We start from the raw sequence: 13,356 nt of genomic DNA, 5'->3' as shown, positions 1-13,356 counted from the left end.
TAGTGAGAGCACCCTCTGGTCTGTTAAAACAGTCCTAGTAAGAGATTCCCTTTAATTAAAAGGGGTCACTACAGAATTCTGTTGATTCTATCACAATACTGGTAATCTAATGCCATTACTAAAGCCGTAGTCTCTGCTTCCTCTTTACTTCATCTTTTTTTTCCTACTGGAATAAACTTTCCTATTAAAAAGGTATGTCTATTCGGTATGGAATGCCCAGAAACATCTTTTTTATATTTTAGTTGCTTTGTGCAGAGAACGCCAGAAATACTTTTCAAGTCTATAATTTGAGGACGTGTCCAAAGTAAAGTATCCAGCTTGTAGGAACTAGCTAAAGGGTAAGGCAACCCAGTAAAAACCAGTACAAATTTCTACACTCTCAGCATTTCTAATATACATGATAAAACAATATTAGCTGTCATTTCCAGAAGCATTTGGCAGAATTTAGTGACAGGAAATGTGATGACATATTTTACATGTGTATATGACCATCATGGAGACACTGACCTAATTTTACAGTACGCAGTGCTATACAGGTCTGCCAACTTACTGATGCCTAGTGCTTCTCACATTAGACACTTGCGTTAAACTAATTATTTTTATGCAGATGAAATATCAGCCATTTATTACCTTCACTGTATCACCTGTCACTTTGCACTGGCTGTCCATCACACACCTCCAAAGCACAAGCTTGGAGCAATAACCGAATTATCCATAGTTCCCTCTTGTGCCCAAAGTCTGTTCAGTGGGCAGAGTCATATTCATAGTGAATTATATATAAGAATTATTACTGTGCAAACAGCAGAGATAGAGTTTTCTGGGTATAGATTATCAATATGTGAACAATGGTGATCTGATCTCGAGGCCCCTACACTCGGTGCCAGAAGTGCTCCTGCTTCACCGGCCAGTGAAGTCTTTTTACTTGTAGCTGTTCTGTGATCTATTACCTTATAAAGCCAATAACAGGATGCAATACAATTAGCACAATGTGAAGCAATCCCTTTTAGGGCTCGTTCACACTGAGCTTTTTGGCAGTGGATTTTGAAGCGGAATCCGCTCTAAAAACAGCTCTCATTGGCTTCAATGGAATTCGCTCGCTTCTTTTTTCCGCTAGCTATTAGTGGGAAAAAAAGAATAGGAGCCACGGAAGCAAGGGCCGCAAAATAGGACAGGAAAAGGACCTGTTGCATGTTTAGCAACCCAGTCTGTCGGTCCACACACTGGTCATCTGTACGGGCGCATAGAGATAATGAAATACACAGATAGCACATTGAACACAGCCACGATCGTCTGCAACCGGCCTTAGGCTAAGGTCCGTGTTGTGGCTATTTTTTTTTTTTTTTTTTGTTGCACTTCTTGAACAAACTCAGAAGTGAACTTAAGGGCTAGTTCACACGGGGCATGGAATGGCGTATTTTGGTCCCGCGCCAGAATAGGACCAAAATGCACCTACCGCGGCTTCCCGCTCCAGAGTACGCCCAAATGAATGTGTCTTCAAGCTACTCTTGGCTACTTGTATTACATCAAATACCCTATGAAATTGTAAACAGATACCTTTGGATATGGCTGTCATTTATTTTTGTGATTCTCAAGGGGGATTATTTTGACGTATGTACGCAGACACAATGGAAATTTGCATTTTTTTTCTCAAGATGGCGCCGCATTGAGTGGCTGCCTCGATACAGAGCTCCAAGCTGAGAGCGACCTTTATCTTTCCTTTTCACTCTTTTTGTCTGTATCTTCAAGAATCCTCTAACCAAGCAAACTAGCACTATGAATTAGCAACTATAAATCGAATGGAAGACCCTGTGGAGTATTTTTTTCCCCTTCTGTTTCTATTGATAAAGCATGGACAAGAATCAAGACCTGATGAGCTGGAATTTCCTGTGTGGACATGTGCCTGTTAGCATCCCCCCACGAGCTAAGGACAGCCTGGTCACCATGAGGCAGACAAAGCTGGAGGAGAAACTTGCATGGAAGTGTGGACTTCTTCTTTCAAGGAGATGATTTTTGGTATCTATTGCTGATGTGTAAAGATGCCTACAGCTGATTGGTATTTCTTTCTATTACTGTGGACACGTGGGACTCTGTTACAGCCTGGGAGCCTACCACCACCCACCTACCCCATGAGTTTATGGAAGCTTGGCAAGAGAGCAGCACCCTGTGTCCCTGGATGGCTTCAGACTTCTTTGGGCAGCAGAACACAGTGGTAAGAAGAAAGGAGGAGGGCTTGTGATTAAGGACATTTGGGACATTTTTTGTGGTTAAGGAACAATAGTGCTGATACAAGATACCGAACTATCAACTGTGAGCAGGAGATCTCACCACCTACCAAAGGCCTAACACATGTTATCATGATGCATATGCTGCATATGCCCCCCACCTCTGCAAAAAACAGTTTTTCCTGTTATATCTACATGCTGTGACCCCCTCCTCATGTCCTCCAACCACGGTCAGGCTATATTATCAACATCACTTTACACAGAGAACTAAGTGATCCTGCAGTGTGTCTTCTTTTTAGTTGCTATAATTCCTAGTATTTCTCCATCTGCCATGAGCTTGTATGTGTTTCTCCCGTTATATACTACTGTACCATCCATGGAATTGTATCACTGAAATTTCCCCATTTATTAAAGGATTATCTTATGTTATAGTGTGTGTACAAATTTCATTTAGCCTTTTTGTAAAATGTAAGATTATTTATTTATTTTTTTTTTTAAATGTGAGACATTATCCATTAAGGATATGGTCTGTTTCAAGAAACCAGAATGGTATAAACGTCTTTACAATTAGATTCTGCAAAACCAGATAAAAAAAAATTCAACCTTTCCATATCTTATTTCAGCTGCAAGCTCACAGGACAGCTTACCCAACTGCTATTACAAACCACAAGCCCAACATGGTAATCTAAAATAGAAGAGGCCCCTGTAATTTACTGTACAGTAGCTGGCCACGCACATGGATGACATAAGAGCTTTATATATCTCAGGAATTAAAGATCTCATTCTAAATTATAGAAACATTACCTTTAGGATTCCCTCACTGCCAAGCTGAAGGCAACCTCAGAAGAGACATTTCATTTCCTCGAAAATTTAAAGGACTGTTCCTCTAAGAACAGTATCTAAGCGGAATCATTTTTGTGACGTAAGTGTCCAATCGTGGGGGTGCAAACACAATATAAGCCACTTTATTCCCTGTGTGAATGCATAGCCAACGCTCTATTCACTTCTCTGGGACTGACGGATTGCTGTGCTCAAGATATCTGGCACCTGCATTCATGTACTGTACTGCACCATTCACAACAGGGAAGTCTGGATCCTCTGTTCTTGTGATCACTAGATAGTCCCAAGCAGGTGGACTCCCAGTGGTACCAAATTCCGCCACCCGTATTCACATGTGAACTAAGCCTTAGTGTTATCTGTGTGTTTACATAGAGAGATAACAGACTTGGCTTTACCAGTAAATTGAAATTAGCTGAGCTGATTTTCCTGCCAGTGAGTGAGTGACACTAGAGGTAAGTGGTTACAGCAACACTGTGTAAATAATAGGAGGAAGAAGTTCACACAGCAGGCAAACAAAGCAGCATTTCTAAAGCAATATATTTAGGAATAGCCTTCAATTTACATAAGCTATCAGTATAGATAGGATCCTTGAGATGGGACAACCCCTTTAACACTATTTGTTATTTACATTGTACAAATAATGTTGTCATTAATTTTCTTACCCAGCACTTAAAGAGGATCTTTCACCAACTCTAGTTTTTAGTGTCTGTTAATAGGCTTGCTCCAGTGCAGTTGGAATTTCTTTAGCCCCTACCATTCCTGAGTGACCAATGCAGTTAGTTTTGGTGCCCAATTTGCTATTTAAGCTCTGCAATGTCAGAAGTGTCATACAAGGGGAGTGATTATTAAAGACAGCCGTGTCAGGTCTTAGAATCGCACCCCTTGCCTGCTCCTGCCTGGCACTGCCCTCCTGACAATACAGAGCCTAAATAGCATATCAAGCACCCAAACTAACAACTGCTTGCTCAGGAATAATGGGGGATAGAGAAGAATTAAAGGTAAAGAAGAGGTAAAGAAAGGTCCCTTGTAAGGCCAGGGCTACAGTGTGACTTCTTGTAGTACTCTTAATTTTAAACCCAAATGAATGCACCTGACATCACATGATAGCTTTCAACAGTATCTGCAGGGTGAGACATCCTGTTAACACAGCAACCCATGCTAGAATAAAAATAAAGGTGAAAAGCAGGATAAGGAAGACCCCAAGTGAACAACTATTATTTGATAATGCAATGAGTAGACAAAAAAAAAGTGACTGGTGTGTTTGACATCAAGCAACAGCCGTATAAGAAGGCGCCGTGTATCCCAATCAGCTGCAGCCTACTTTCGGTACAATGTGTTTATGCCAAGATAGAAAGGGGTGAGGGGTGTACACTCTCTATGCACAATATATGCAAATATATGCAAACAAACACAAAGTAAAAACATTGGGAACATAGCTGCATTTTCATTTCCAAGTTTTAAAAACCTCCTGCTGTTGCTTAACCTGAAATGTGGAATGATTTATCGCGTCAGTATCGAGATGAAAAGATTGATTTCTCAGTTCTGTTCTCAGATAAAAGTCTACGCTGAGAAGTCTGTCTCACTTTATTGCCCACGCTCACAATTCCTCTACTGCACACTTGGAAGAGACACATGCTCACAGACCACCGGGTCTGCCAAACCACAATTGTGTAATCTGCTCCATGGATAGATTTTAGTAAACAAAATGTTCTTCTGGCTTATACCCAATGGTCAAACTATCCCAAAACTAATCCAAAACAATAATATGGGCAATAATTTTAAGTGTTATTTTTATTCAACTAATCTACGGAAAGTGAGTTAATCCTCCTATTCCTTAACATTAAGGAAGCACTCTTGCAATTTACTATTATTGGCTGCCTGAGCACCAGTCTCCATCATTATTTGAGGTGTGTTTCTATTCTCCTCCTTCCATCATTTCTTTAGCCAGATTAAGCCTCAGTTGTAATATATGAAGTCAGTCACATGACATTACTCTGACCACCGGACAGGAGCATGTGTGTCTGTTCATATCAATGGATAGTCTCACAAGAAGTGAATAACTTCTGTACAAAGTCTGTACATATGTAGATATGCCATGTCACTCCATCTTGTGGTTTCCGAGCATAGAAGCATGTAAGGAAATGCAGCAGCACCTTCAGAATCTGAGATTGCAATAGCACGCTCACTACATGAACATGGTCTTCTACAATGTAGTATACCTAAACAATGTACAACGATGCAGAACACCTTGTGGTGGACAGAGTAAAAACAAACGCCTTTTCTTACCCAGCACTTAAAGAACATCTTTGTACCTCCGCCAAAAAGAAGAATCTGTTTATAAAGTTATTTAAACTTTTTTACAACCCTAATGCCAGTTTTTAACAGAAAAAAAAAAAAAAAACCTAAACAAAACCAAAAACATCAGAGTTCTTGCATACAGGACTACCTTCCATTACAAGGTAAACAAATGTGAATGAAGACAGTGCCCCTCATGTTGTTTACATTAGTGTCAAAGGGAACAGACAGTCTGTGACAGATTTCTGCAACGCTTTAATGTCCGTTGCCATCATCTTATGATGGAAGACAGCAACAGACATTAGCAACGGTAGTGTGAACCCCTTCTTATCAGGTGAAGTTTTCTGACCCAATAATTAATAATGAGGAATGAAACCTCTGCCTTCTCTGCTGTGCTCTTCAAAACCAGTCACTGAGGTGCTGTGAACCTAGCCTGCAAGGAGTTAAATGGCAAATATGTTTGTGATAGATAATGGGAGGGGGGTAATGCAAAGAACAAAAGTCCATGGTATCCGCTCTCCTAGGATCATTTGAAGGGACAGGAGAACAATAAAGTGCTTCTCTCCTCTCAGCTGTTCTTGTTCTCCTGCACACTGTGAGTATATGCACCTCTGCTTTAACAAGTGATATCACAAAAACTATGAGGGCTACAGACATAACCTGTAGATATAGGCCTAAATTATATGCAAGAACTCTGCAAACGTTTAGTTTTAAACAAAAAAAAAAAAGGCTGCGTGCATGGCCCGATGGCAAAGCCGACTGTGTATGCGTAGAAGTTTGAAACCAGCGTTGGAAGAAGATGCATGAAGAGGCTGTTGCAGAAGAAGATGGAATCAGCGCTGGAGAGTTCTCTCGCAGCATTGGGGATGCCCCCAGTGCTGTTTGAGCGCTGGGGCCTGCCCCCAATGCTGCGAGAAAACTCATTTGCATACCGAAGAAAACCTGGATTTCTACCAAACGGTGGCGCGGAGAAGACATCTAAAGGTAGGAGAAGAATAGCCTTTCTTAAGGCTATTCCTACGTGTTACTGAAAAAAAAAAATTAGCATTTTATTGATAGAATCCCTTTAAGCAGAAAAAAAGGGAAAGCACCTCAAAATAAGGGTGTACTAATATAAGAACCCATAAGTTGTAAGGCGGCATATGGGCCTTATCTTCAGACAGTCTTTAGTGCAGTTAGTCCACATTGTCCAGATTTTCCGGAGCTCTGGGCACAAACGGGATCATGACAGCATCCTCTAAAAATGTATAAAGAACTGGCTACAGTTAGCGCATGATGTCAGCATTCACTTCTGCTCTCCACAAGTCTACTAACACAGGAACTTTCCTCCTTTTCCTGAGGACTTACAGCAAATACTCCAGCCTATAAAAAGTGCATGCATTCCTAAACAAATGTACATTTAGCCTGGCAAGCATGTGTGCCAAAATAAGCCAAGATCACAGAAGAAATATAACAAAAACATGGAAAAATGTTGGATTAAAATAGCTCAAATGTTCCAGATGATTTGTAAGCGTGAGCTACGAGTGGTATAACAGGCTGCATATGGAATAAGGTGTCTATGGAGTGACAGACGTCTTTTACCTTGATACACTGGATTTCTTCAAGAAGTCTTTGTGCTCGTCTTTGATTTTTGAGTACAGTTTCCTCTGTTCCCCTGATAATGTAAATTAATGGAGTTAAAAAGACAAGTACAAGTAAGATAAATGACATAGTTAATGACTAGAAAGCCATATGAACATCAAAATAACATGTACAAATAGATACACATCATATGTCCATTAAATGTGTTTGGATTTTATTCGCTGTAGGGCAAACAAAACACAAGAGCTGCTGTTTACGTACAGTTGTTGTCTTGGCGGTATCTTTCTGTTCTAGATGTCATTACACACTTGGTATGACTAGGACTAGATGTCCAACTTTCCTTGCATTGATCACATCTAACAGCCGTTTCACATCCAAATTTGCATTCATATATTTTTTCTTTTTTTAATTGTAATTTAAATTAAATAAAAACAGAAAAATATGGCTAAATAAAACTTAATTTTATTGATATGCTCTAAAACCATATCTATATCCCAGGTGTATAAAAACTCAGTTTGCTGCTATGGAAGTATGCAGAAGCCATATAGTGACTTTACAATAACGTATAATTCTAACGGGTGTACCTCAAATCGAGCAAGTCAAGAGGGATTTCAATTGGGATCCCTAAACCACACGCCGCAAAGAGCTCATAGGGTTTACCTATGCCAATAAGCGAGTGTCCCCAATGCTCAAATACGAGTGTGATCACCATCAGGGCAGCGGGAACTGTGGTTTTAATTGTAAAAATACCTGTTACGCTAGGTTCACACCTGCGTTCATCTGTCCGTTCTGAGCTTTCCGTCTTCTGCATGCCAGAAGTCGGAAAGCTCAGACCGGGTCCGGCCGTGAGCGGCGGCGAGCGTTTTAGGCTCTCCGCTGCGAAACCGGATTTTTTAATCCGGACACAGAGTACTGCATGTCCGACTCTGTGTCCGGATTATAAAACCCGGTTTTGCGGCGGAGAGCATAAAACGCTCACCGCCGCTCACGGCCGAACAGCTTTCTCACCCATTCAAATGAATGGGTGAGAAAGACTCCTGCAGTTCCGTCTCCTGCTCTGTTTTAGGCAGGAAACGGAAACCTGAACTACGGAGAGGGCAACGCAGATGTGAACGAGCCCTTAGCTGGGAGAATTTTTGTATAGAAACCCATATATAAAAATTAGATGGGGGAAGTGTTTTGGAGATGTTGAGTGTAGGTTATGGGATTTATTTTTTGGCAGTACTCCGTGTTGATTGAACTCTGAGCACCGAGGCTATATGATATCTGGTCCCATTATACCCTTTAAAGTAAATTTGATGTGAGTAATAACATGAGGTGATCCCACCTGTATTTGAGCAATGGTGACACTTGCTTACGCTAGGTTCACACCTGCGTTCTGGTCTCCATTCTGTGGTTTCCGTCTTCTGCATGCAAGAAGCTGATAACCACAGACCGAGTCTGGCCGTGAGCGGCGGTGAGCGTTTTATGCTCTCCGCCGCAAAACCAGTTTTTTTTAATCCGGACACAGTACTGCATGTCCGACTCTGTGTCCGGATTAAAAAACCCGGTTTCGTGGCGGAGAACATAAAACGCTCACCGCCGCTCACGGCCGGACAGCTTTCTCACCCATTCAAATGAATGGGTGAGAAAGACACCTGCAGGTTTCCGTCTCCTGGTCTGTTTTATGCAGGAAACGGAAACCTGCAGAACGGAGTGCCGGGCGCAGATGTGAACGAGCCCTTAACGGCATAGATAGACCCTATGAGTTCTTTGTGGTGTGTGGTTGCAGTCATTATGTACAGAAGCAACAATAGAGTTCCCTTCCCTAAACAGGTGGATGGCGGATTAAGTAGGTATGTTTTAGGGTAGAGAGGGAGCATTAGGGTTTGGTCGTTTTGTACCCAAGTCCAAAAGTGTTTTATCATCAGGTAGGACAAGAATATGTGTGCACCACACCTCCAGCAATTACCTGGTAGAAAGGGGTTAAAAGTATGCAATAGCGCTGGGCTGAGGTACCAATACATAAGGAATTTGTACTTTCTTTACAAGTAGCACTTCCCTGATGAATTCACCATTTTATTCCACATTCACAAACAATTTTTCTTTATTATTCCAATACATGTAAGATGAAAACTACAGCAACTTAGAAACAGATCTTAGCTAAACATTTACTACTGTATTCCTTCTACAGTTTCTCCATGGTAACAGACAACAAATTATGTAGTCTGATCCTGAAGGTATATTACCTTCTAATGATTCTCTACCAGGGCGGTGGAATCTGTGTCAGGAAAGTTTTGGGTGGAGTTGGAAAAAAGTAACTAAACCAAACTTCAAAATAAAATAGTTATTTTAAATTATTGATATTTTATAATTAGTTTGATCCATACACATGAATTTAATCACTGACTTATTTGTAAATTAAAGGAGATTTACTGTGTCTGTCTGACAATGGCATTCATGAAGATTCTCAGAGCAGGAGTCAGTCGAAATGAAGGGAAAAAAAATTGAGTCGGTGCTTTGGCCTACCAACTCCATAGCCTTGTCTTCTACTTCAGACAAAATGGCCAAAAAGTAAAGTAGTTCAAAATAAGAAACAAACAGAAGAAAGTTTAAGAACCCAAAGACTGTAGCATTAAAATATATGTTTGCTGTCTCCTGCCACAGAGACCAACTACGGTAAATGCTGTAGAAACAAAACCATAGGGAATTTTTAGTGATCACCTCACTATCCAAACCTATATAGCCTCTAAGAGATTTAATACCAAATATGTCACAACTAATATTTTCCGGTGCCAGGTCTCTTAGATTGCAGAACCAGTTATCCACACAAAATACTGAAAATGTGTTGAAACGAATACTGAAAAGTATTACCAAGAGTCCAACAACCCCCATCAGGAATTAACCTTAATATTTCTCTATGGTCTAAGGAATATAATTTAAGGAACAGCCAGACAGGACGTCCAGGAAAGTTATGTTGCACTGGGATACAAATGGCTTATACAGCTGAAAACTGGAATAAATGGATCTCTCAGGACATAAAAATATTATGTGCGTGATAAGGTATAAATTTAGAGATTTGTGAGGAATGTGAAGACATGCAAATAGCTTCTGTTTAAGCCTCCTTCACATACTTTTTTTACTGCATTTTAAAAACACCTGAACAAAGAAAAATAGAAGCCTATGGAGTTTTATTAACATGCATTCATTCATATTGTGTCATTTTCTACATCCTTTTTCCATTTGTGAAGCTCTATAAGGCTCTATGTACAGGGGGGAATTCAAGCCACAAAATCCGGTCCATATATCGGCCAGGATCTCTGCCCGAAACACAGGTGAGAAACTTGGGACACCTGACATCTTACTGATCTGTGCTGCAGTGAGTCTCTAACTCCCCACAGATGTACTATATACAGTACAGGACAGTGAGGCTGTGGGCAGTCAGGGACTCACAGCATCACAAACCACTAAAGAGATTTAAAGAGTTTCAACCTGCTGTCTGGTTCAGATCGGGAAATCATACTGATGTACATTCCCTGGTGTGCACGGGGCCTTAAAGAGGACCTATCACCACCTATTACAAGTCTGTAGTATTCGGTTTCCTCCCACACTCCAATACCGATAGGGATTGTAGTTTGTGAGCCCTATATGGGACAGTGCCTGACAATGTCTGTAAAGCGCTGTGGAATATGATGGCGCTATACATGTAAGCTAAATAAATAATAATTAATACTTCAATTCATCCTGCTCGGAGGGGATGTCCATACACAGTTTGATACTGGCAGCACTGATGGTATAGGGTCAGTGTTTGGGGACACAAGTTAGAAACATATATGGACAGGGTTATGAAAGCGTGCAAAGTAAAAACTGTCTTTGTTGCCCATATCAACCAATCACAGCACAGATTTCGGTTCTTCTAGAGCTCCTGGAAACAAAGTCGTGTTGGGATTTTTTGCTATGAGCTACAAAGACATAGTTTCTTTAAGAGGAGTCATAAATCTGGTATATACTTTTAATGCATCATATATGGGAAAAAATTTTAAGAGTCTCCAACCTTTAACCCTTTCACTGTCAAGGGTCTCTGGAAATTTTGCACCTCCAGTAGCCAGAACAATTATCACAGTTTTAAGATGGACAAATCAAAGCTAAATTGCAACATTAAAAAATCATCCAATCCCCCCATACCTATATATTTTCTTAAAGTGGACACCTGCAGCATTGTCTCAATGCCACTTGGTACTGTATACCAACAGGCACCTTCATGCAATTTTGATTTAAAGTGAATGTTTTATGAAAAAATGCAAACAAATGTATATTAGTTTTTAAAAGTGGAAACCAAACAAATTATATGCACAAAACCTCCTAAAAATAAGAGTTTAACATGTGCAGAGTTCATTCATATCACTATGGCCTGCACCCGCATGCACATGTCTTCAGAAAATCGCTAGAACTGGAAGGAACAAAAATCTGCTTTGAAGCTGGAAATGCTAAAAAAAGTATCATCCAATAAAACGTAGGGATCACACACCGTGAAAGGCTAGTGAACCCCTAAACCCAATATATTTTTTGAACGTAGACATCCTGAAGATTACAAATGTCTTAATGGGTCATCGATAGCCACATCCACCTTCATGCAACTTTGTGACAAACACAAAACATTTTTTGAAAAAAATGCACTAAAACACATATTTGCATCTAAAACTCATGTTCAATCTCACATTCATATACAAAATACATTTAAAATAATAGCTTATGGTGTAGACAATGTGTATATATATACTATATGTACCACAAACATAAACTACAACAAGAGCTCGGACTCCCAAAAACACGAATACAGAAGACAAGCAGGATTTTGCTGTTATTCACTAATATGTTAAAAATCTATACTGCACCTACCAAACTGTGACTTATACCAAAATCTAACTTTTTTGAGATTGCATAGCATACCGTATATAAAAACACAACTTAATGTTTCATATATACAATCACCTTCATTCAACGTTGCGGCAAACAGAGATTGCTAGCAAAAATGGCACAAAAACTCTAATTTGCCACTAAAGTGTGACTCAAGCAATCCCTTTCTGCAAACAAAATGTACTTTCTAAAGAACTGCAAGATATGAGGAGTTCATACATACCACACATGTATATATTTACAGGGGCGGGTGTTAAAGAATCGCCAAAATCGCAGAAATGCGCCAACCCATTTTGTGCATGCAAATTAAATAGGACTTTACATAAAAATATTATTTCCATCCCCCTATAAAAAATGTTTGCAACCTATACATTCATCTCTAGTGATAATCATTATTACTATTATTTTAGCGGGTAACAGACATTGCTAGATGCGTATTTTACCTTAGAAAGCTCAGGTATGGACAGGACAGGGATTGGGTGAAATGTAAACTTTATTTATGATGTTGTGTATATGTGGTGTAAGAGTTTGGTGCGTTTTTTTTTTTTTTTCGCGTTGCGACCTGGACAATGGTAAGCGTCTGGGTCACAGCACCAATAAACTTCCTGGTTATGTTCAGGGGGTATAACACAAGAATACCCCACTTGTAAAGCTCAGGGGGGAATTATGTTATACCTGTATGTGACAATCAGAGAGGCAAAAGTACAGTATGCTCTCTGATTGACAGGAGGGGGGGGGAATAGGGACTGAATCCCTTCCCCCCCCCCCCCATTTGGGGTCACATACAGGTTGTGCACAGGGACAGAGAAAATGCTTCTTTGTGTCTCTGTGCACGCTGCTCTTCCTCCCCTCTTCCTGTTTCACTAATGCTTCCCGAGACAGGAGGGTGGACAATTTAAAGTCCTGTATCCCAGGACTTGTTTGGGCTATGAAGATAATTTTAGATTCATTTTAAAGATGAGAATTTCATCTTTAAAATGATACCAAGATCTTCAATGAGATCTCAATCCCCAATAGCGTTTTCAACAGTGAATCGCTTTGGCACAGTAAGGGTTAACATGAAGAACTTTGTATCATTTTAAAATGAATCTAAAATTATTTTCATAGTCCAACCAAGTCCGGCGATTTGGGCATTAGAAGTAAGGACGTAGCAGCTACGTCCTCGGCTAGGCAAGTGACACCCTGGGAGGACGTAGAGCTACGTCCTTGGCAAGAAAAGGGTTAAACCAACTTTATATAGTTCAATAGTGTAGTGTGTGTACATAAAGAGTAACACTATTTCTGGCCATTAATAACGTAACTGTATTTTGCATTCTTAGCAGATTCCCTGCAGGTTCTATCTGTAGTTTGCCGTTCTCTCTGAGCTGGTGGATGGGTACCAGCCACTACACACAGAGAACAGAGGAGAATCTGCTTCGTAACTGGCTCTCTCACACTCAGAAACAGCTGCAGGACATATAGAGAGAAGTACCAACCGCTGAAGTACTTTGGTCATAGAAGATAAAATTTCTATTTACTTGTA

General features: G+C 40.2%; 1 protein-coding gene across 1 annotated transcript in view; it reads right to left on the bottom strand.

Annotated features, from left to right (window-relative positions):
• The window catches only part of SRFBP1 (serum response factor binding protein 1), a 60,264-nt gene that overhangs the window by 29,643 nt on the left and 17,265 nt on the right, over positions 1–13,356 (bottom strand). Inside the window, exon 3 of the mRNA XM_075272347.1 lies at positions 6,939–7,011. Coding sequence (XP_075128448.1) covers positions 6,939–7,011 — 73 coding nt within the window. The remainder of the gene's footprint in view (positions 1–6,938; positions 7,012–13,356) is intronic.

The sequence above is a fragment of the Leptodactylus fuscus genome, chromosome 1 (genome assembly GCF_031893055.1).
Source record: "Leptodactylus fuscus isolate aLepFus1 chromosome 1, aLepFus1.hap2, whole genome shotgun sequence".
Lineage (NCBI taxonomy): Eukaryota > Metazoa > Chordata > Amphibia > Anura > Leptodactylidae > Leptodactylus > Leptodactylus fuscus.
Note: the sequence above shows the minus strand (reverse complement) of the source record. Positions and strands in the feature narration are given on the sequence as shown.